Raw genomic sequence first — 22,530 nt, forward strand, 5'->3', positions numbered from 1 at the left:
GCATGTATGGTTTATGTTGGAAATTCATCAAAGTATGCATGTATGGTTTATGTTGGAAATTCATCTAAGTATGCATGCATGGTTTATATTGGAAATTCATCAAAGTATGCATGCATGGTTTATGTTGGAAATTCATCAAAGTATGCATGTATGGTTTATGTTGGAAATTCATCTAAGTATGCATGCATGGTTTATGTTGGAAATTCATCAAAGTATGCATGTATGGTTTATGTTGGAAATTCATCAAAGTATGCATGTATGGTTTATGTTGGAAATTCATCTAAGTATGCATGCATGGTTTATATTGGAAATTCATCAAAGTATGCATGCATGGTTTATGTTGGAAATTCATCTCAGTATGCATGTATGGTTTATGTTGGAAATTCATCTAAGTATGCATGCATGGTTTATGTTGGAAATTCATCAAAGTATGCATGTATGGTTTATGTTGGAAATTCATCTAAGTATGCATGCATGGTTTATGTTGGAAATTCATCAAAGTATGCATGTATGGTTTATGTTGGAAATTCATCAAAGTATGCATGTATGGTTTATGTTGGAAATTCATCTAAGTATGCATGCATGGTTTATATTGGAAATTCATCAAAGTATGCATGCATGGTTTATGTTGGAAATTCATCTCAGTATGCATGTATGGTTTATGTTGGAAATTCATCTAAGTATGCATGCATGGTTTATGTTGGAAATTCATCTAAGTATGCATGCATGGTTTATATTGGAGATTCATCTAAGTATGCATGCATGGTTTATGTTGGAAATTCATCTAAGTATGCATGCATGGTTTATGTTGGAAATTCATCTAAGTATGCATGCATGGTTTATATTGGAAATTCATCTAAGTATGCATGCATGGTTTATATTGGAAATTCATCTAAATATGCATGCATGGTTTATATGGGAGATGTTTTTTAATATGCATGAATGATTATCTGAGAGACAGATTTTAATCTGCACACAAAAGTGGAATTTTTTTAATTTTCAGTTCAATTCAAAAAATGATTTATTGATAACAATATTATAATATGGAGAAATAACTTAAAATGGATAACAGAGTCATATTATATGTATTATTGAATCATACTGGAATTAGCAGTGAGATTTAATCTTCATCCAAACTATTCAAGTGAAATATTAGAAGTAACTTTTTATGTTTGTCTCTTGTTCATTTGCAACTTATTTAAATGCCTACTGCATCTTTATTAGAAATGAATTACAGACTACTGATTTTTATTATCACAGACCTTGCAAATAATGGGAATGAAAAGCTACCTCAACTGGTGGGCTTGGTTTCTGACTACAATGAGCATGATGGCTCTGGTTACTTTGTTTGTCGTCATTATCCTTAGATATGGAAACATATATAGGCAGACTGACTTTGGGATTCTATATCTGTATATCCTGGATTTCTGCTTTTCCACGACAATGTTGTGGTAAGTAATAAAAGTAGTTGTTTATCCTCTGTCCCTCTTTCCTTTATAGTTAATGTAAGACAATCATTGAAGTTTATTTTAATTGATAAAATCCATAATCCAAATCAGAATTAAAACTAAAATGTTTCGAAAGAGATGGAATTTTTAGTGTATAATCTTTACTGTTTTTCAATCAATTATAATTAAAATCAGTAAAGAACGTTCTTGATATGCATTATCAGGTAATTTAACAAGTGATAATGATTTTAATTACTATTAGATGGGGTTCACCTTTCAAGAACTTAAATAAGTCGCAAATGTTGGTGTGATAACAAGTTAGACATCTCTCTATATTTTCAGCTATTTTGTTTCTGCATTCTTCACCCGAACCACAATGGCGATGTTGACAGTATTGATAGTCTATCTGATTAGCTATCTTCCCTTTATTGTTCTAATTTCTGTTCAACTAGAGATGACATTTTGGCAGAAGACACTTGCAGTAAGTATAACATCATTCTTTGACTATCTTTATATTAAAAGTTCAAAACACATCAATAGTTTAAAAATTGTCCTTGAACTTTGAGCATAACCGAATGAATTATTAAATAATACTCTGATGCAGTACAAAGAGAACAACATACCATTTTATTTAATGTACCATTTTATTTAATCAAACTTAAGTCATTTGCTAAATGTACATGTTCAGTCTGAACTTTTATTCTTATTTCACTAATTCTGAGAGGCAATGATGATCAGACCTATATTAGAAAGCTTTATAACCATTTCTTTTACAAGTGTCTGTCCTCTACGTCGGCATTTGGTTTCTCAGCGCAGTACCTAGCTCATTATGAGGAGCAGTTGATAGGAATTCAATGGTCTAACATCAAGTCCAGTCCCATCCATGGGGACTCAACAAGTTTCTCTTGGACATGTATCATGATGGTCATTGATGGGGCCATTTATCTTGTCCTAGGATGGTATATACGCCATGTGAAACCCGGTATGTATATTACTAAGTGTTCTAGTGATAACCATTTAGGCATGCGTGTGTAATGATTTCATTGAAAAGCACTATGAATGTAATGCTTCTAAATTGAAAATACATTAACTTTCAGTTCTTTACTATAAGTAAAAACAACTTATTTAAACCTGCATTAATCTTTCATATGTCACTGATGTATGAATTGCAAAAATTTAAATATAAATAAAATAGCCTGCTTATCTCAAAATACAAAATTACATATTATCTAACAGTAAATGTGATTTCTTTTCAGGGAAATTTGGAGTATCACAGCCTTGGTATTTCCTAATTTCACCAACATTTTGGGGATGTACTTGCTCCTCGTCCACTGATAAGTATAAAACCGGAAACGATCAGAGTGGTACGATATATTTCCATCATTATGTTCACAGCTACAATTAATGTGTCTCATAATTCGCCATTGATAAAAACTTGTAGTAGAATCATGATCGTATCTCATATGTACTAACCTTATTGAAATGAGATCCTAATTTCCTTCCAATCATTCCACATTAAAAATGTTCCTTTATTAGAAAATACTTAGTGACATACTACCAAGAAAATAAATATTGATTGTTTATTGTCTTGACATAGTCACTTACAAGGATATTTTTTCTTACAAGTATATATACATATACATTAAAAATAACACGGCATTTAAAGTGTTGGTATAAAGCAATTTGATATACCAATACTACTGGTATATTAAATTGTGATCCGCCCATGGCGTAATAATACGCATATATAAACATTCTCACGACTGTGTGCCAGTGATTCTAGATCAATGATCAATTATCACACATTAAGCATTAGTGACGTTTGAAACAGAATGATAAAAAGTTTTAATAATCCCCGTTTTCCAAATGAATTTAATATGGTACACATTTTCATCACAATCCTTTCTGCTTTCTGATCCCCCCTCCCCTTTCATGCATAAAGGTTAAACTACACAGAAAGGTGGAGTGAGAGAGAAAAGAAAATAGGGCTGGATTAAAACCTTGAAATAGAAATTACACCAAATAACCTACAAGAATATGGTTCATCATAACGATATGTGTGCAATTTCCTTGGGATTTATCAACAGTGTTTATCAAAGATACAATGTTGCAAACCATTCTCTGTTATGTGGTACACATACTGTGAATGTATTTGATGTTTTGTTGTTGTTGTTGTTGTTTCTTAAACATATTATAATGTTCTGAAAATCGAGTACTATTAATTAAATATGAAAATGTCTAAAGGCCACTCTCTTTCTCTCTCTCTCTCTCTCTCTCTCTCTCTCTCTCTCTGGACCATCGTAGCAAGATACGGGCTAAAATCTATGAAAGGATTTTTGTTTGTGTCATCCCACACTGTCTCTGGATTCATGAATGATGGTAAAAGTTAAGTCAAACTGACCAAAGGATGAAAGAGAGAGATTTAAAGTCAAACCAACGAGAGAGAGAGAGAGAGAGAGAGAGAGAGAGAGAGAGAGAGAGAGCGAGAGAGAGAGAGAGAGAGAGAGAGAGAGAGAGAGAGAGAGAGAGAGAGAGAGAGAGAGAGAGAGAGAGAGAGAGAGAGAGAGTTTATGGTCAGTGGTACTATTACTAAAGCAGAATAATGACTTAGATCAACTGTAAATATATCAAAAATATTTTAATTACCTCTTGTTGGTTCGTCATTTCACTTAGTTTCTATTCCACATTAATTTACATGCACGGGTACATGAATGGCTAATCATTCATATGAATGGCATAGCTAACCAAGTATTTGTAATGCACTACTTTCATCATTAAAGTATCTTTCATGTTTAAATCATAAGTGTGTATTATATTGATTTAATCAATGTGAAGAAAAATAGAAGCTAATAAAAGAAAACAATCAACTTATCAATATACAAAGGTGATTGTGAATACATGTAACCACAAAAGGCATAGAAATACATTTTGTAGTGGACACACTTGGGAATGTGAGGAGTTCATTCAATCGGTCAATACACAGCTGCCTGTAGAAAATCTGTTCAAAGAGCAAATTTATGTATTTGTATGTGACATAAATAAAATATATGTACAGCATGTACGCTGTAACGATGATATACTACTTGTATTAATTTTTTATTGAAAAGGAAACTCAGCAAGTCTTGTTTCCTTTTACTTAAAAATGTATACACCTAGTGGTATATCATTGATACAGCATACATACTATATATATATATATATATATATATATATATATATATATATATATATATATATATATATATATATTATAAGGTGAAGGAACTTACATGCTTTCATTTTGTCAGGGAAAGAAGGTGGGAAAAATTGCAAAAGATACAAGTAAATAAATAAACATAATTAACAGAACATTTTGACATTTTTAATGAAAATATCTATTAAATGGATATTAAAGATATTTATTATTTGACTGATGCTGTCATATTTTCAGCCAGAGCATTATTCACTCAATTGATGTGCAGAAATGTAGAACCATTCTCAACAAAAACGATGCTACAAGAATCTTTTCACATTAAATATTATGTCAGTTACTCTAGCCAACTTAATCTGCTCTGTTAAATCTAGCTTTTGCATTCTGCTCCTGAGGCATTCCTAGATCAACTGTAAATATGTCAAAATCAAAGCTTACAAAAGGAGAATATACTGATGATAGTTAACTGCAGATTGGAACAATGCCTGTCTAGAAGTTAAGGTGGATGAAAAATAGGAAATACTGACAATAGCTGACTCTAGATTGGAACAATGGCTGTGTAGAAGTTAAGGTGGATCATTCATTGTATATCATGTATTGAACTTTAAATGGTTGTAAGCCATTGAAACCTTCTGGGAACATTTTTCCTGGGAAAGATTCAACTATTCCTTTAAATTAATAAAACTGATATTCCAAAGCACAATATTCAAAAACTAACTTTGATAAGGTATACAGACTTGATGTAATGCAATGCTATAATCCAAAATGTCTTTAAATGAATTCACTGCAGCTCCAAAGCAACTACAAAAGTATAAATCTGAGCACTTTGAAATTCAAATAAATAATTGAAATAAATAAATGAAATCCCTCAAATGAATTAAACACAGCTATTTGACTCCACTAAGACTGATGTTTATGATAAGAATAATTAATACTCAGGAAAGAATCCCTTATATAAAAACTAACACGTAATTTTCAGAAGCAGAATTGGTGGTGTGAATAATAATTTTGAATCACTCTAATTTCATCACCAATGGCAATCACTTTAACAGGTAGACAATCAGGAATTATGTCAGCCTGACTTTCAAGAAACCCCATAATCTGCACTCATCTCATTAACATGTTTATTTCTATCCTAAAAATATTAATTAGTACTTAATATGTTTTCTGCTAAATGACCCTGGCAATATTTTATCATGAATAGAAAATGTAATATATATATATATATATATATATATATATATATATATATATATATATATATATATATATATATATATATATATATATATATATATATATATATATATCTGAGTGAAAATCAATATTTACTAATCAAAGATGGTACCCAGTAACATTTTAGTATTCGGAGGAGGAACAAAGCCAAGGAATTCTTTTATTTAACTTTTCTATTTCCTTAAACTCAATTCATACATGTTGTAATATCATCAGCTTTTGGTTGACATTTGCAATGTTTACACAAGTTCTTTTCTAGTGTTGTCAAACTCAACAAACCCTCTTTTCATAATCTCAAGAGAGCATGCATTACATAGTTACAAATTTTATTGTACGACTCTTTAGTTGTACACAAAGTAACACAAAGAAGCAAAACCATCAAGTTTTGTAATGCTTAAAAAGTAATTTAATAAAGTAAGAAAATAAAAATGTAAAAGGAACTCATAGTATTCTGAATTGAGTCCAAAACTCCTAAAAAGTTATATTCAAGTCCAAAAGAATTGAATTTTCCAAATGAATTTTAGATCCTCAAATGTGCTGGTCTACCAACAGTCCTGATGTATCAAAATGGCATTGTCCAGAACTTCTTTGAATAATTCACAATAGTCTTATTTTAAACCAATGAGCACTTTGTAGTTCAGTTTAATAATCTAAACAGATGTTTCCTTTCAAATAATGTCTAAACATACCATCAAATAGGTCTTCAAACTAATATTAGAACAATAAAATAATAAGACTGACCAAAATTGTATAGAACCATGCACTTATATACAAGCGTAAGGGGTAAAAATGTATTTTGTTATGACTAGCTACGTGATACTGTGCAAATATCCCACATCTTAAAAACCCATCCATCCTAACCCATTCAATGTGAGCTAACTTAATTCTTCTAAGAACTCACCTGACCCCATCTGAGCCAATGAGAAATTACCCCAAAGCTGTCAGCATGTTTAAATATTAATATTATTATTAATTTTAGTATGTACCTTCTTTGAGAACTATTTATACAGCCTATGCAATCTAAACTCTTAATTTTTTCAAATAGAATTTTATACTCATTGATAAAAAAATAAACTATTAATATCTTGACTATAGTTGATCATTGCAATGTATTATCATGAACAAAATGACACATAATATAGATACAATTATGTACGAAGAGTTACAAAAAATATAGAAAATTCTTAACAGTGATGTGAGTTCTTATTAATTTCATGCTCACTTTTACTACCTAAAGGGTATCTAATGGAACCAGTGGATCAAGGTTTGAAGGAAGCACTCTCTGCGCGAGGACTCAGCAAGGTCTATTCGAAAAAACAAGGAGCAGCTGTTGATGACGTGAATATGAGCATTTATAGTGGTCATGTTACAGTGATGCTTGGTGAAAATGGAGCTGCAAAGACAACACTGATGTACGTTATTTATGCAAAATGAGAGAGAGAGAGAGAGAGAGAGAGAGAGAGAGAGAGAAAAAGAGAGAGAGAAAATGACTTTGATAAATAAAAAAGAATAAAAGATTTGTACGATCTTATTGTTTTCTTTGCATATGCTTCATAGTCTTTTGCCAGTCAGATTTCCTTGAATTTCTATGCATTTGATTTAATTTATTACAAGAATTACAACTTTGTTTCAGAAATATGTTGATTGGAATTCTAAAGCCATCACAAGGAGAGGTGTTGATTTATAATCGTCCTCAACAAAAGGTGAAGAACAGTCTTGGAATATGTCCCCAACACAATTCATTGTTCTGCTAGTAAGTATGATCTTGAAAGAAACCAATTTATTTTCCCCTCATAATGGTGATTATTAATTAATTTTCTCACAATGTATTTAAGTCAACATTTACCTTTACTTAAAATAGATTTACATAATGTTTCGATGATAGTTTTCTGTACTAAGCTACTGTTTGTGTGAGCTCAGAATATTTACCCCTACGCTCTATGTATTCTTGTTGTTAGAATCAACCATAATGTTTACAAGTTTACATGAATGAACATTGTGGAAGAAACTGGCTATCATAATATCTCAAGCATTAATGAATCTATGTTTCACCACCTATTTTATAGCATGACCGTGATCGAGCACATGGAGTTTTATGCTGCTATCAAGTCTAACAGATCAGGGACCACAAAGAAGGATGAAATTAAACAGTATGTGTCTGATAAATTTAATTTTAAGTTTCTACGTGTCATGTGCAAAAGGATTGGTAAACAATTTCATTTACATATCTTATGAAAAACTAAATATTTACTCTTGTTCTTATTTTAAGGATAACAGTCGAAAAAGAAATTAGTAATTCACACTCTAAAGCAACACATTTCTTTTCTCACTAACAAAAACTTATAGAATTTAGAGTTGCTTCATTTCGATTTTCACTTTGCAACCACCATGAACTGTTTATAAATCCATAACCTCTTGGGACACTACTATAGGTTTTATTTATAGTGTGTTTCATGTCGGGTTTGAGTTAAAGGTCATGTCAATGAAGATACTGTTGTGGTTACAGTGTAGTGGTTCCCTAGTACAGGTTGCTTCAGTACAATATATACTAATTAAACAAGTGTGTGTGGTAATATCTTTAGTAATACACCTCTCCCTTGATAACTTGCGCAAAATGGGGTCCGCAAACATAGACTACACTATAAGCAAGGTGCGAGTTATCGAGGGACCTCCAAAATTTGGGAAAAAAATTGCTTTGACAGCGAGAAAATCATGGGGTTGGAGTGGCGTTAGGGAACTGGGCTGTTTAATGATTGAATACTCATTTTGCATTCACGTCAATAATTTTTAATAATGCGCTTTTTCTAATGAAGTTGTTTGTTATTCTGTTTAAATAACATTTATTTTCAAAATGTCCAACATATGAAAGATTGTTCCAACTGGTTTCAACAACCATCAAGTGTACGCGAAAAATCTTTGTAATACGTCACTGCTATTTGTTTTCTTGATGAGTTTAATTCCCATAGTGGTGATTAATAGAATCCTGCTAAAAATTGGGATTCCACAGAGCAGGAAAGTAGACTAAATGTTGATACACCACCAAACAAGAATCCTTTTTTACAAAAACACGTGACATTTTTTTCATGAGACAATCGTCTATGTTGAAACTCAAATTTTGTATTGTTCAGTTAGTACAATATTGTTATTGTGATTTCATTTGAAGTAATAATAAAACTTTTTATCATCTTTGAGGATATCTCCAAGTGCCAGTTCAAGAATTCTCTGAAACTCACTTGCCCACAATGGTCCATATCTGAAATCAAGCTCTTTATTTTACGAAATATTAATTTCGTTTGGCTGCCTTGTTATCTTTGAACACAGTTATGAAAGAGTAGGTTAATGTAAGGTAGTTTAATTATGTTACATACACAATAACATTTATAAGTGTTCGATTGATCAAATGAAATGACTTCACCCTGCATACCACCGGGGCAGCTAGATTTTAAGTTTGTAGGATTTTTGTGCCTTTTAACTATTCTTTTATTTCACCTCCTTTATTTGATTCAATAGACATAATTAATGTGATAATACAAAGGAGGCCAGCTTTTAATTCAGTGCAACAATACAAGAAATACTTCCGCAAGTCAGCAAAACACAGTCAGCACTTAATTAGGTTCTCAGAAAAATGCTCGGGGACATAGCTGATATGGTAGATTTATGCATTTTATGTTTAATTACAAGAGGACACTTTGCATTTATGATGATTTCACTTAAAAGGAACTAAAAGAAGGAACTAGAACACAAATTTCAATTGATAAAAAAAATGTTTAATTTGTATTTATTAAAGTACATTTTCATTAATTGAAATTTCCTTACATATCGGTAATTGCGGTGTACTAGGAATGTCATTTAGAAAGAAAATGTAAAAAAATTGTATGACCTATTTTGAAATTTGATATTTCATAGTGTTGATTAAAATTTCCAGGTCCTATCTACCATTTTCAGTGATAAAACGAATGATACATCAAAGTTTCCGTTACCAATTTTGATCACGTTTTTCTTCAAGTTCAACAAATAGGGATCAATTTTGGGGGGTATTTTCTGGCTTAAAAAATGGGATCCACAGCTGACCTCACATTATAAGTGGGTTCATGAATTATCAGGGTGCGAGTTATCGAGGGAGTGGTGTAGCAGTTTATGTACAATGTACCCATGAATAAGGTGACCTCACCTTGGTGGTTCCCTATAACAGTATTGAACCACAGTCTCATGGAAAGGTATTTTAATTGTCTTTCAAGCCTCTAACAAAAGTTATTTCAAACTAAATTTATGTGAAAGTTGCTCTTTCAGGCTCCTCCAAGATGTGGATCTGTGGTATGTGCGCCATACCCTTGTAAAGCACTTGTCAGGAGGAATGAAGAGAAGACTCTGTGTAGCGCTGGCTTTTGTGGGTGGATCAGAAGTCGTTATTCTTGATGAACCAACCAGTGGAATTGATCCTAATGGTTGTAGAGCTATATGGAATTTAATCATCCGCAGAAAAAATGGTAGTTATATCTTTAAACATTTTCCTTTAGACTGTAATGTGTGGATTAAACTGTTTAGACTCTTGGTGGGGAACTTGAGGGAGAATAAAAAGGTACATGTCGCAATTAATACATAGCAGTGACATAAAAAGAAAAATCCAGAATAAACAATAGTTTGATCACTGCTTGAATTGCCAAAGATAACAACTTTAAATTGGTATTAAAATCAGATATCCCAAAGTGGATGATATTTACTCCTTGTTTAAACACTTAAAATTTCTTTTTTTTTCTATGAGACATAACACAATTGCCTAAAATACTTTTATAAAATAATTTTGTGTTGAACAGGAAATTGTAAGGATTGTTTGGTACCCACTTTAAAAGCAAATGTACCTATAATCTGTAATTCAGGTTTTAAGGATAATTCGTTAAGGACATGAGAACATAGAATATTAGAATGTAAAAGCCAGCTGTGTGTAATTTGGGTTTATTTCTTAAACTTCTTTTCATACAAGGATCTTTAAATTGGATGATAATCCATATTTATTAGTGCTACACTCTTGCAACAAAAGGAGGTCACTGCATGCTATATTTAACAAGTACAAGCTTTTGCATTTAGCATAGGATCACAAATGTTGTTTCGGTTCATGCTATGCACATACTGCTCTGTCTAGAATTGTACACATGATGAAGGTATTCAACGTCTTGAGCAATAAGCACTCATTATGACCCATAGTTTGTGATTTCCTAACTTGGGTTAAATTTTGAGTTGGTATTTTTAGGTGTTGTTAATGCAAAATTTTGAACGGTACAACAATGTTATTTTATAATTATCTGTATTTTGTTTCCTGACTTTAGTTAACTTTTGCATGTGACACCTGAGCTTTTGCATGCTAAAAACATACTACCCTAATTATGGATGGTTGTAAGAGAAAGCATCTTTATAAGTAGTCTTCCTTTATGGCAAAATGCTTATGCGGCCCATATTTCATGTTCAATGAAGATTTCTTAATTTTGTGTTTAAAGTTAAACTGCTGTGTGATATTTATGGTAAAATCTTGAAACTTTATTATTGGATGCATCTCTGTTAGTGCTGCCCCAAAGAAGGCCACTGTGACCTACCTTTTATGATATACTAACATAGATTCATTGTTTATATTTAACTTATGACCACATATTTTTTATATACATCCAAGCCTACATATAATGCAATTTATGACTGGTATTAGTGGAGGAAGGAATACAGTTATTTATCCATGGTAAACTTTGTATAATAACAGCTTTACGTATGACATTGAGATTGGCTACACTCAACACACAAACTGCATTGTATTGTGAAGATTAAGAATTAAATATGTAGACTTAATATATTTCATGCTTTAGCTGTTTCTCAAATGCCATATATACTCACTTATATATCCAGTCCAAATTCACACTACACAGTCACAGATCAGCTAGTGCATTATGTTCTGGCAGATCTGTGTCTATCCAGTTTGTCAGGAGCAATTAGTAGAATAAACAAAATTACCCCTGCTCTGCTGGCTGATAATGCTACACCATATCAGGGTCTATATTGTTTAAAGTGGGACTTGAATAAAAAAGATTATATGGTATGAATGCATGAAATATGCTCTCTATTATATGCACACTGTCATACACTCCAGTCTTACTCAGTGTATGTGAATCTATTCAATAACCTCTGCCTCCCAGGGGGTGGATCAAGATAATAATTTCTGAAACAGACTTTAAGGTCGATGATGTTTAAGGTTTTAAAGGAAAAAAACAAAGAATTGTCCCCTGGCTTTTTAAAACTATTGTAGCACGTTGACTTTAATATCATAGAAAAAGTTATTTTTCTCATTGTTTGTATATTTTATGCCCTGTCACACTGGTTGACATTTCATAGGTTGTCAAGATTCCTTTAGTATGAGTTTATTATCTGCATGATATTAAGTGTTTACAATGATGACAAATCAAAGCTTCTTATTGGTAATCTCTCTACTCTCTTTACATTTTGGTCACATTGCTGTACTGTGTGCAGTCTCAGAACCATACATTACAACTTGCTGCATTTACCAAATATTTCTAATTTAGGTTGGTCCATTGTGCTGGAGAATTCATTTGTCATAAGATTAATCTTTTGTTTGTATCCTGTCTTTCCCTTCTGGTAAATGTCTACACTAGAAGGTTGGGAGGTGGAGGAAAAGACCATCCCTGTCTCCTGACTCTGACACCCCTGAGTGTACTTCAGTGGTCAGAAACGAATATATTTCAAATACAATTATATTTTTTAATATTTTTGGATTAAATGTTATATATTTAGTCATAGAATAAGGATGATCATAATATATTGATGGCATTTGCATTATGATCCCTGGGTTACTACTTGTGGCTCCTGGTGAGTACGTGCAAGATCGGATTTTGGGGGATGGGGTGTCTAGAAACGAGTCAGTATATGCTATAAAAGCCATGTGTATCAGAGATGGCGAGATACTATTGTTCAAGTTTTATATTAATCTGTATTATTATTTCTTTATATATTGTAGTATAATTCTGAGCCCAGAGAACTTTAAATGCAGGTGGTACAGAAACCAGAAACTCACAACTGAGTTTGTATAATAATTTTAGAACCGACCAGACTTGTATATATATCCATGTCTGGTAAATCTGAATCTGCTTTTTTCGGATGGAGGTCAATACACTAATGATTTATTTATTTGACCTTAGAATGTGCAGTATTACTCTCCACACACCACCTGGATGAGGCTGACATACTTGGTGACAGAATCATTCTCATGCACAAAGGAAAGATTCTCTGCAGTGGTTCTCCGTCATTCCTGAAACAAAGTGTTGGAAGTGGATATAGACTTATCGTGACAAAGAATCTGCACAATGAAGGTAAGATAAAAAGTATAAAACCTAGTGGGTGCACAGTAAGATGTTTGTAAATACTGTCTTCTGGTTTACAGTCCCCGAAAGTCCTGTAATTCATTATTCTTGTCATCTTCAATACCGAACAGTTCAAAAATGTCTAAAGACATGCTAACAGCTTGAGAAAAATGAAATGGAAAACACAAGAGAAAGTTTAAGTGTTCAACTAAGAATAATGATTTCATTTACATATCCAGAACTCCTTTTGCGATGAATCATTCATTTCTAATTACTATTTAACTGTATTTACAGATCATAATGTTGGGTCAATACTCACTTTGTTACAAGCACGAGTTCCAAATGCTAAACTGGTCAAGGTGGTGAACAATGAATATACCTTTATCCTACCAATACAGTCACAGTATGATGAGTTTGAACGTTTCTTCTTTGAGTTGGAAACAAACAAGGAGATACTTAATATTTCTGAATACGCCCTGTCGGACCCAACACTGGATGAGGTTAGTATACAACTGAAAACAGCAACCAGTAAAAGTGAAAGTTAAAGATAAGAAAAGTATAGATGACTGGAGGACATATCAGACTGAAATTAAAGACACTGTAATTTAAATAATCTAGTTACTGCTATAATCATATGATATTCGTACAGTAACAAAAAATGCATGGTATCCCTTTCTTTTACAAGTTGTTTATGGTCACCTTTTTTGCTGTACAAATTATTTAAAGAAATCATTTTTTATCTTGAAGGTTTTCCTGAAGGTAAGTTCTGTTGCAAATATGGGTCAACCTCTCACTCCAGAAAATATAAGTGCAGCAACAGATGACAGTCTCAAGAGTGTGGATTGGAAAGAAAAAGGAGATGATGGAAAGAATGAAGCACTACAGAAAGGTAGAGAATTGTTACAGCAGTCCTTTCTTGTAGATTATGTTTCTTTAATTTATAGTTTGTTTGATATTTACACAGAAGTGCACAACATATGGTGTATTGATATATAAAATGTTAACCCTTTACCTCATGCAAGCGCCTTTGGACAATATGCTCTGTGAGGTAAAGGGTTAAATGATTAAAATCACAAGTAGCAGTGGTAATGTTACTAGTGTTTATTTTTGCTGTGATCACATCTAAAAAGAAACTATTTTGATGTCATGTGCACCAAGTTTCGTCTATCACAGGAAGCAAAGATTCTAATTACTTTAAATCAATTTTGGTACAGTTACAACTGTCAGTGTAGAAAGCAGCCAAAGAAAACCTCCAAAATCAACAGGGTGTGCATTGAAGACTCAACAGCTTGGAGCTTTAATATCAAAAAGATTCCACCACTATCGTCGTGATTGGAGAATGATCATATCTGTGCTTTTACTGCCCATTGCGATGTTTGCCGCAGCACTGGGTTTCCATACCATTCGTCCAGATGACTCTCAGGCCAAGAATCTTCTACTTACACCCCCGATGTACGGACCAAACAGTTACGTTTTTGTCAGGTAATGATTATGCTTATTCATAACAGTAATTAGTTAAAACCTAAAGAGAAACCCTTCTCCTGATATAAAAATGATTCTTTACTTGTGCTGTAAGTAGTGGTCTGAAAAAAAAACTCAAACTTGTTTCAATCTAGTAGATTTCTGTTCTCGTTAATCCATCTGTAGAAATATGAGATCTAACATTTTGATGAGACATATGTCTATGTCATATGCCTATTATTTTAAATCATTAACCCTTTACCTCATGCAAGCACCTTTGGATGCCTTTACTCCATTTGCATGGAAGCGCCTTTTGATGCCTCTACTCCATTTGCATGCTGTAAACATCAGCCATTTTTAGTGCGTTTTCATAGCACCCCTTTGGGGAAAACCTTATTTAATACCTCATTCATTGCTGTGAATGACCATTATGTCGGATCATGTGATCGCTGTTATGCTCTGGTCAAAATCAGCTATTTAAAGTAACTGGGTCGTATTCTCCACTCTCCAAAATGGAGGTCATGGATTTCGTTCAGTACTTTTTATGATTATAATCATAACTATGAAAGCTTCCATAACTTAGGTAACAGTTCTCATATTGATGTAGGTAGCAATTAGTTTTTATAAATTATCAAATTCAGATGACTTAGTGATGTAGATGCAGACAAAGAACTTGTAAATTTCAAGTATGAGAAATGGCAGCTACGGTTGGTCATGCGGCTTCACTGACTTGACAGTGAATGAGTTCTCTCAAGATTTTAAAACACATAAAAAATTCTTCTGTGAAAAATAATTACACAGCTATAACGGTCAGACTTTACTCTTAAATTTTTCCACACATAATAGATGTGTACCAAAAATGTAAAATGATTAAAATTGCTGTTAAACCTAACATACACTAAACTGCTTAACAGTTAACAGGCAGGCCTATGTGTATGGAGTCGAATAGGTAACAGGTGTTCTATTTATAGTGCACTGCACTGGGTAACTTTGCTACATGTGTATCAGAGGGCTAAAAAGGCATACACTCCATGAGGTAAAGGGTTAATAGAGAAGGTCAATAAAAATAGTCTGTAATGCCATTTGTTACACTTTTTTATAATCTGCATAATCATTTAGTAACATTGTTGAACTAGAATTTATTAAATCATTTTATGTGTTTATGAGTTTTAGTTAGGGATTCATTCTTAATTTGTTTTTATTTTGATTTAAAAAGGGGTACTTTATTTGTGCTGTAAATTGTTGCCTGAAAGTAAAGTAACATGTTTCAACTCTGTTCTCATTAATATGTGTGTAGATATATTGAGATATATATAAAATTTGGATGACCCAAATGTCAAACTTTAAAATTCGTCCACACATTCAATGCAGAATATCAATAGAATACTCCTGAATGCCACTTGCTAAATTTTTTTATATTTTACATCACTTACTGAACACTGTTGAACTACAAAATAAAAAATTCTTATTTGCTTTTACTTTCAGCGATCCTGTTGATGATCCTTTAGCTAGTAGAGTTATAGACATGTTCGTACAAAATCCTGGGATTGGTACAACGTGCATGAAAAGCCATGAAACTTTAGGGTAAATTGAATAGATGTGTGATAATACGACACCTTCAAAAGAATCAATTCTCTTGCATATTTCATTTATATTTGACACTAAATATAATTTTATTGTCATTTAAATGTGCATTTGTTTTGATATTTTAGTTGACATGATCAGGGAATGATAAATAATTAATAATCATGCATATTGATCACACATGTTTTCTAATACACGAATAATTAAGGAAATCTTGGATTCATTTAGTAGGCAAACAAAAGCTAAGATGTGTTTGCATTATATCAGACCCTTGCCACAAACATATCAAATACTACTGTGCTTTTATAATTGCCTGAGTAAAACAAATGAGTAACAATTAACCTTGACAGTAGTATAATTTGGAATTAGATTCCGTACTAATCATGCTAATTACACAAATTCATTTGGATAAATTTCCTCAATAACTATGCATGTAACATCAAATGCTGGCTGTATATTAAGATACACATAATAAAAGTAAATGCAAAAAGGGAATATTTGAAGCTTGTAAAATGCTATGTAACCCATTTTTTAAAAATGTTTTCTTTAAAGATTTCCATTTGAATGCATCCAAGGAGATAGCGCATTTACGAAACCGCCATATACTGCCCATCCCAATGCAACATGTAGATGTGATGACTACCGTTACATGTGTGATGAAGGTGCTGCAGGTGTACCACCTCCACAAAGGCGCACAATCACGACTGATATTTTCCAAAACCTTTCTGGCTATAATATTGAGAAATACCTTCTGGACAGCTTTTTTAATTTCACAGAGATTAGGTTTGATCACTTTCTTTACCAATTACATTTATTGCAAACTGGACAAAATATTCACGTTGGAGATAGACATCCTTGTAATGCTTTAGTATTGGTTATTAAATAATTATCAAATGTGAGATGATTTGGGTCAATGAGTGTATATTATTTGTGAAGATGAAGATGATGGCAATCAGATAAATTAGTATATTTAATGCCATTTTAGTCTATAATTGCCTATGCACAGAGGAATTTTAAGGTAGATTTCGTTAGATATGCTTATGAAAAGAGGACACTGGATTTGAAATTCGTTTTCATTTTTTGTTCTTATCACATGATTTGAATAGCATTATGGCATATTTAATTCGTCAACAAATTCCTAATTCAGAGGCGTAGCTGGGGGGGGCAGGGGGGTACATATGTCCCCGGGTGCCAAGGTACAGGGGCGCCAAAATGAGGCTTACAATGTTACATTATAATAAGTAAACAAGGGTAATATTCAAAAATGTGATTAAACGGGGAGGGGGCTGGGGCGCCAATTTTATAGTTTGTCCCTGGGCACAAAATATCATAGCTACGCCTCTGTCCTAATTCAACATTTGTGATTCTGTTAAAGATGTAACTGTAAATATTTTGCATTGCTTTATGGAATTCCTATATGACTTAAAGTATGGCATATGACTTATTCAAAATGCTATATATGCTAATAAATATCAATAGCATGGAATTAAATGTCTTTTTCTGTGTTTATTTTATGATGTTGATATAAAATAATCTTACTCATATGTTACTCTATTTAAAGATGCATGAATATTATTACATATGAATGAACATGATAACATTCTTGATATTTAAGATATGGTGGCTGGTCCTTCGAAAGAGCAACAGACTCTCTGTCCACATCAAATCTCACAGCCAAAGTTTGGTTCAATAACAAAGGGCACCATGCGATGCCAGCATTTATCAATGCCCTAAACAATGCAATGCTACGAGCGAATGTTGAGCTAAATGTACTAGGAAACCCAGCAGAGTACGGTAGGTCTTACATCATGTAGACTTAACTTAGTATTGTCACGGGGGGGATGGGGGCTTCATGACATTTTCCTATCAGCTGGAACTTTTCAGTCTTGCATGAAGAAAATATGAGTAGTTTTAAATTTTTCAAGCAATGTTGCTTGTAAAACAAAAATATAAATTTGGCATATGCGTCCTTTATATCCGAGCAACTACAATGCATTAATATAAATCTGCATCAGACGATATATATATATATATATATATATATATATATATATATATATATATATATATATATATATATATATATATATATATATAAATGTTTCCCTGTCATGTTTAGACTCAGGCAGCTTGAATATTTATCATCTTTAGGTTAAATACAGATGTTACGTCTGCAACATCACTGAGGAAAGAATACTATGAAAACACCAGATATCACTGTTATAATATTTTCTTGTGTTGTTTGCTAATATTGAGAGTGAATATTTCACTTGTATGTGCATGCCTGTAAGATTTGTGAATTAAATTAAAATATACAGGCAGATCCCTTTCAATCCTGTCAATAGAAATACACATTCATATATATATATATATATATATATATATATATATATATATATATATATATATATATATATATATATATATATATATATATATATATATATATATATATGCATTTTGTTTCAGGTATCACTGCTTACAATCATCCCTTCACATTCAATAGACAACAACTTTCAAGAGAAACTATGTAAGTTTATCATTCTTTATCATAAAATGTGATAGAAATCAATTTCCCAAATACATATTTGTTTACTTCTGGATATTTTCTTTACTAGAAACTACTTACAAATGAAGATAAAATATATAAATTAAAGATCATTATTACAATTGCTTCTAAGTGGCATATACACTGTTCTTCTGTCACTTAATGTGCCAGCAGATCAGGGTCTCCATTTATTCTGCAAATTACTCCTAACAAACTGTATAGACCCAGATCTGCTGGTGCATTATGTGATGTCAGATCTAGATCTATTTGACTTTTAAGCAAGTACATACAGTAACAGAAAGAAGGTATTCATGTATTTATTTCATACTGTGGCTGTCTAGAACTAACTGAAAACATGCAATACTCTGTTTTTGCTTCAGACTACAAAATGCATCAGACATGGGGATATCGCTTATCATCATATTTGCCTTCACCTGTGTCCCACTGGGACTTATTCTATTCGTCATTAATGAAAAGAGCAACATGGAGAGGCATTTGCAGCGTGTAGGAGGTGTTGGAACATTTATGTATTGGATGACATCACTTATATGGGACCTGGTAAGAAATTACTTGCTCATTTAGATGCATGTTTCCAACCTCAGGTATACTTTATGTAACAGACTTGTAAGTAATACCTCAGGTATACTTTATGTAACAGACTTGTAAGTAATACCTCAGGTATACTTTATGTAACAGACTTGTAAGTAATACCTCAGGTATACTTTATGTAACAGACTTGTAAGTAATACCTCAGGTATACTTTATGTAACAGAATTGTAAGTAATACCTCATGTACTATCATAAATCATTGATGTTTTTACGTATTATTTAAGCATAATTTGTCGGTATTTGATGTTCATTTCTATGGGTACAAAATATGTACAGATGATGTGTTCTTTAGTCCATACATAACAGAAGTTTTTGGCGCTGTTTATGAGTTATTTCAGTTGCTTTCCAATATGAACTTTTGACAATGGAAATAAGAAAGTTCAACCTAAAATCATGTCTGCGTTTGATTTGGTAAATTCATTTGTTGTGTATGGCAGGCATCTTTATTTATTATATAATGTGTCTAAAGTTGAATATTTTAAAATGTGTCATCACTGAAAAATATATAATAAATTCCTACATAGACATTCATATATATTATGGTATTTGTGTGCTGGAAAGTCTATCAGTATTTGACTTTATTACCATCAAATATTAGATAGTTATTTCATTTCAACCATATCATTTCCAGGTGATGTATTGCTTACCTGTTGCGCTTGTCTTCGCACTTCTGGCAATATTCAAACTCAACTCCTTCTGGGCTCGAGAGAATGCTGCAGCAGTTATAGTTCTCTTGCTTCTCTATGGGTAAGATTGTAAAATATCTAAAGATATTAAAGTATCATTTACTTGTTTTGTACCACCTATCCATACAAAATAATATTATCTAATTTAGAAGGAAAACAAATGATCTAGTCAAATGTCACCAGTACTAAAATTTATACCTCATAATTGTCTAAAATAACTCTGTGTATTAAACACTTATTTGAGTCAATGATGAGAAGGTAAGGATCATTTTCGTGTGCATCAATACATTACTGAAAACGCTTCGTAAACGTGGAGATGAGTAGGATACCGGAAATGACATCCTATCGTGAAATCCCACAACTCCAGGATATGGGTCTAAAATGGATGACATTGTTGATGATTTGAGGAAATTTAGACAGGAAAGTTAATTATTGTTCTCATAAGGATTGTGCATATGGCACTTTAATGTCCGACTTTGTTTAAAATTTGAATTTTCTGTTCTGGTTGATTACCAATTTAGCCTTCATGGAACAAGAATATATGGCGTGAGTAATTTATATTTTGTGGGGTGGGGTGGTTATGATATGTAATCATCATCATAGTACCACCACCCTCCTCCAGCGAATGTGTAAATTTTGGACATGAGTGGCTACCAGTAGAAAGATAAAGATCTATACATTGCATGATATAGACAGAGGTGGTTGTTTTAATACCAAGTGACTGTTTAACTTTACAGACAAGGTAGAAATAGTCTTCACTAAAAATGTCTTCTGATACCTTGGCTATCTCAACTGGTTATCTCTGTCTAGTCTTTTCTTGTCGTTCGAGTCTGCTGAATATATAGCTTCCTTGCAACAGAAATGGTTGCAATAAGTGAGATGACCCCAGTGATAAAAATGTATTATTTCAAATCTTTATTTTTTTAAGGATTGTGTATTTTACTTAAGTCCTTTACAAATCACTTCTTGAAGATTAAATTTATTAAATACTATAAAACTTTATACAAGTTAACTTTCAATTAGTTCTCGTTCATTAAAATGATAAAAATTTATCATTGTTTTTCTTAGTCTTCTAATTAATACCTTTTTTAAGCATTCCCACCCTTAAAATTATTCTTTTTATTACAATGGCAGTATATTATTATCATCATTATTATTATTATTATTACTATTATTACAATTGTTATTATAGATGGGCACTTCTGCCTATGATGTACACAGTGAGCAAACTGTTCAAAGAGGGATCAACGGCATATTTCACCATGTTCTGTATCAACATATTCATCGCTATCGCAACTTTGGTCTGCATTTTCCTACTGAATTTCTTTCAAACGAGCTTGGTAATTTCAGTTATTTATGTCAATTTTCCACACAATTATGCTTAAATTCATATCTAACTATCCAAAATGTACACATTATTTAATAAATGTATTCTTCTCTCTTTTATCATTCTGATTCATCATTTATTGATTACTCATTTATTGATTATATTAACTTATGAAAATCTAAACTCTTTAGAATTTATTTGTAAAAATGTTTTTACCATATATTTAGAGCGGATTTTCCAAATACCTTCAAATAACAGTTCAACCTATCAATGTCCCTATATTAAACATAGAGTATTCTACTGCATATTTGATGCTTTTACATATATTTGATTGTTTACTTAGGAAACATAATTTTGTTCGATTCAAATTCATTGCACTTTATTTAAAGTTTATGCATATATTATGATATTCACAAGTATTTTCTAGTTCTCGACCTGACCTTCTTGTGATTATATTTTCAAACCTCCAGGCTATCAAGAATGCCTACAGTATAGTGAAGTATGTATTCCTGATATTCCCGCCATATTGTCTTGGGGAGGGGCTTATCAAGCTGACAGAAAACCAAATTCAGTCTGAGATTTTTGCAAGATTTGGGACTGACTCCTACAAAAGCCCATTCAGTTTTGACCTTATTGCCTGGAACCTGGTGGCCATGGCTATAGAAGGATTTGTCTTTTTCATCATCTTGTTTGTGTCTGAAGCAAGATGTGAATTAACAAGGTATTTTTTGTACAACATTCTGATACCGCATTTTTTACACTAACTGGCTCCTCAGACATTATTAACCATTATAATTTTCTTCAACTCTTTAACCATTGTGGAAAACACTGTCATAGATATCTCAGTATTACGACTAGTGCAATATTTCAATTCCCAGTTGTAAAATAATTCCAATTTATCATTTTGTAATACATTTCTGGAAAAGAATGACAACTGTTCCAAGAGCCATAATGTCTATTTTCAGAATAAAAAAACAGCATATTTCATCTTTTTATCACAGTTAGAATTCACTTACTGCAAATAAAGACTAAGAAAATTCCAGTTGCAAAGATAGATAGATTTTGAATTTTAGTTTTATATGTAAT

General features: G+C 32.1%; 1 protein-coding gene across 2 annotated transcripts in view; it reads left to right on the top strand.

The window, feature by feature from the left end:
* Positions 1-22,530, top strand: part of LOC149802520 (uncharacterized) — a 176,557-nt gene that overhangs the window by 132,781 nt on the left and 21,246 nt on the right. For both annotated transcript variants that reach the window (XM_089951759.1, XM_089951760.1), the window contains exons 68-87: positions 1,261-1,451; positions 1,791-1,929; positions 2,226-2,430; positions 2,705-2,812; positions 7,112-7,286; positions 7,508-7,627; positions 7,941-8,024; positions 10,165-10,361; positions 13,068-13,238; positions 13,524-13,729; positions 13,977-14,118; positions 14,444-14,711; positions 16,176-16,274; positions 16,827-17,057; positions 17,890-18,068; positions 18,744-18,804; positions 19,203-19,380; positions 20,063-20,178; positions 21,310-21,457; positions 21,915-22,165. In XM_089951759.1, coding sequence (XP_089807885.1) covers positions 1,261-1,451; positions 1,791-1,929; positions 2,226-2,430; positions 2,705-2,812; positions 7,112-7,286; positions 7,508-7,627; positions 7,941-8,024; positions 10,165-10,361; positions 13,068-13,238; positions 13,524-13,729; positions 13,977-14,118; positions 14,444-14,711; positions 16,176-16,274; positions 16,827-17,057; positions 17,890-18,068; positions 18,744-18,804; positions 19,203-19,380; positions 20,063-20,178; positions 21,310-21,457; positions 21,915-22,165 — 3,269 coding nt within the window. The remainder of the gene's footprint in view (positions 1-1,260; positions 1,452-1,790; positions 1,930-2,225; positions 2,431-2,704; positions 2,813-7,111; positions 7,287-7,507; positions 7,628-7,940; positions 8,025-10,164; positions 10,362-13,067; positions 13,239-13,523; positions 13,730-13,976; positions 14,119-14,443; positions 14,712-16,175; positions 16,275-16,826; positions 17,058-17,889; positions 18,069-18,743; positions 18,805-19,202; positions 19,381-20,062; positions 20,179-21,309; positions 21,458-21,914; positions 22,166-22,530) is intronic.

The sequence above is a fragment of the Sinohyriopsis cumingii genome, chromosome 3 (genome assembly GCF_028554795.1).
Source record: "Sinohyriopsis cumingii isolate HCF-2022 chromosome 3, ASM2855479v2, whole genome shotgun sequence".
Classification (NCBI taxonomy): Eukaryota; Metazoa; Mollusca; class Bivalvia; order Unionida; family Unionidae; genus Sinohyriopsis; species Sinohyriopsis cumingii.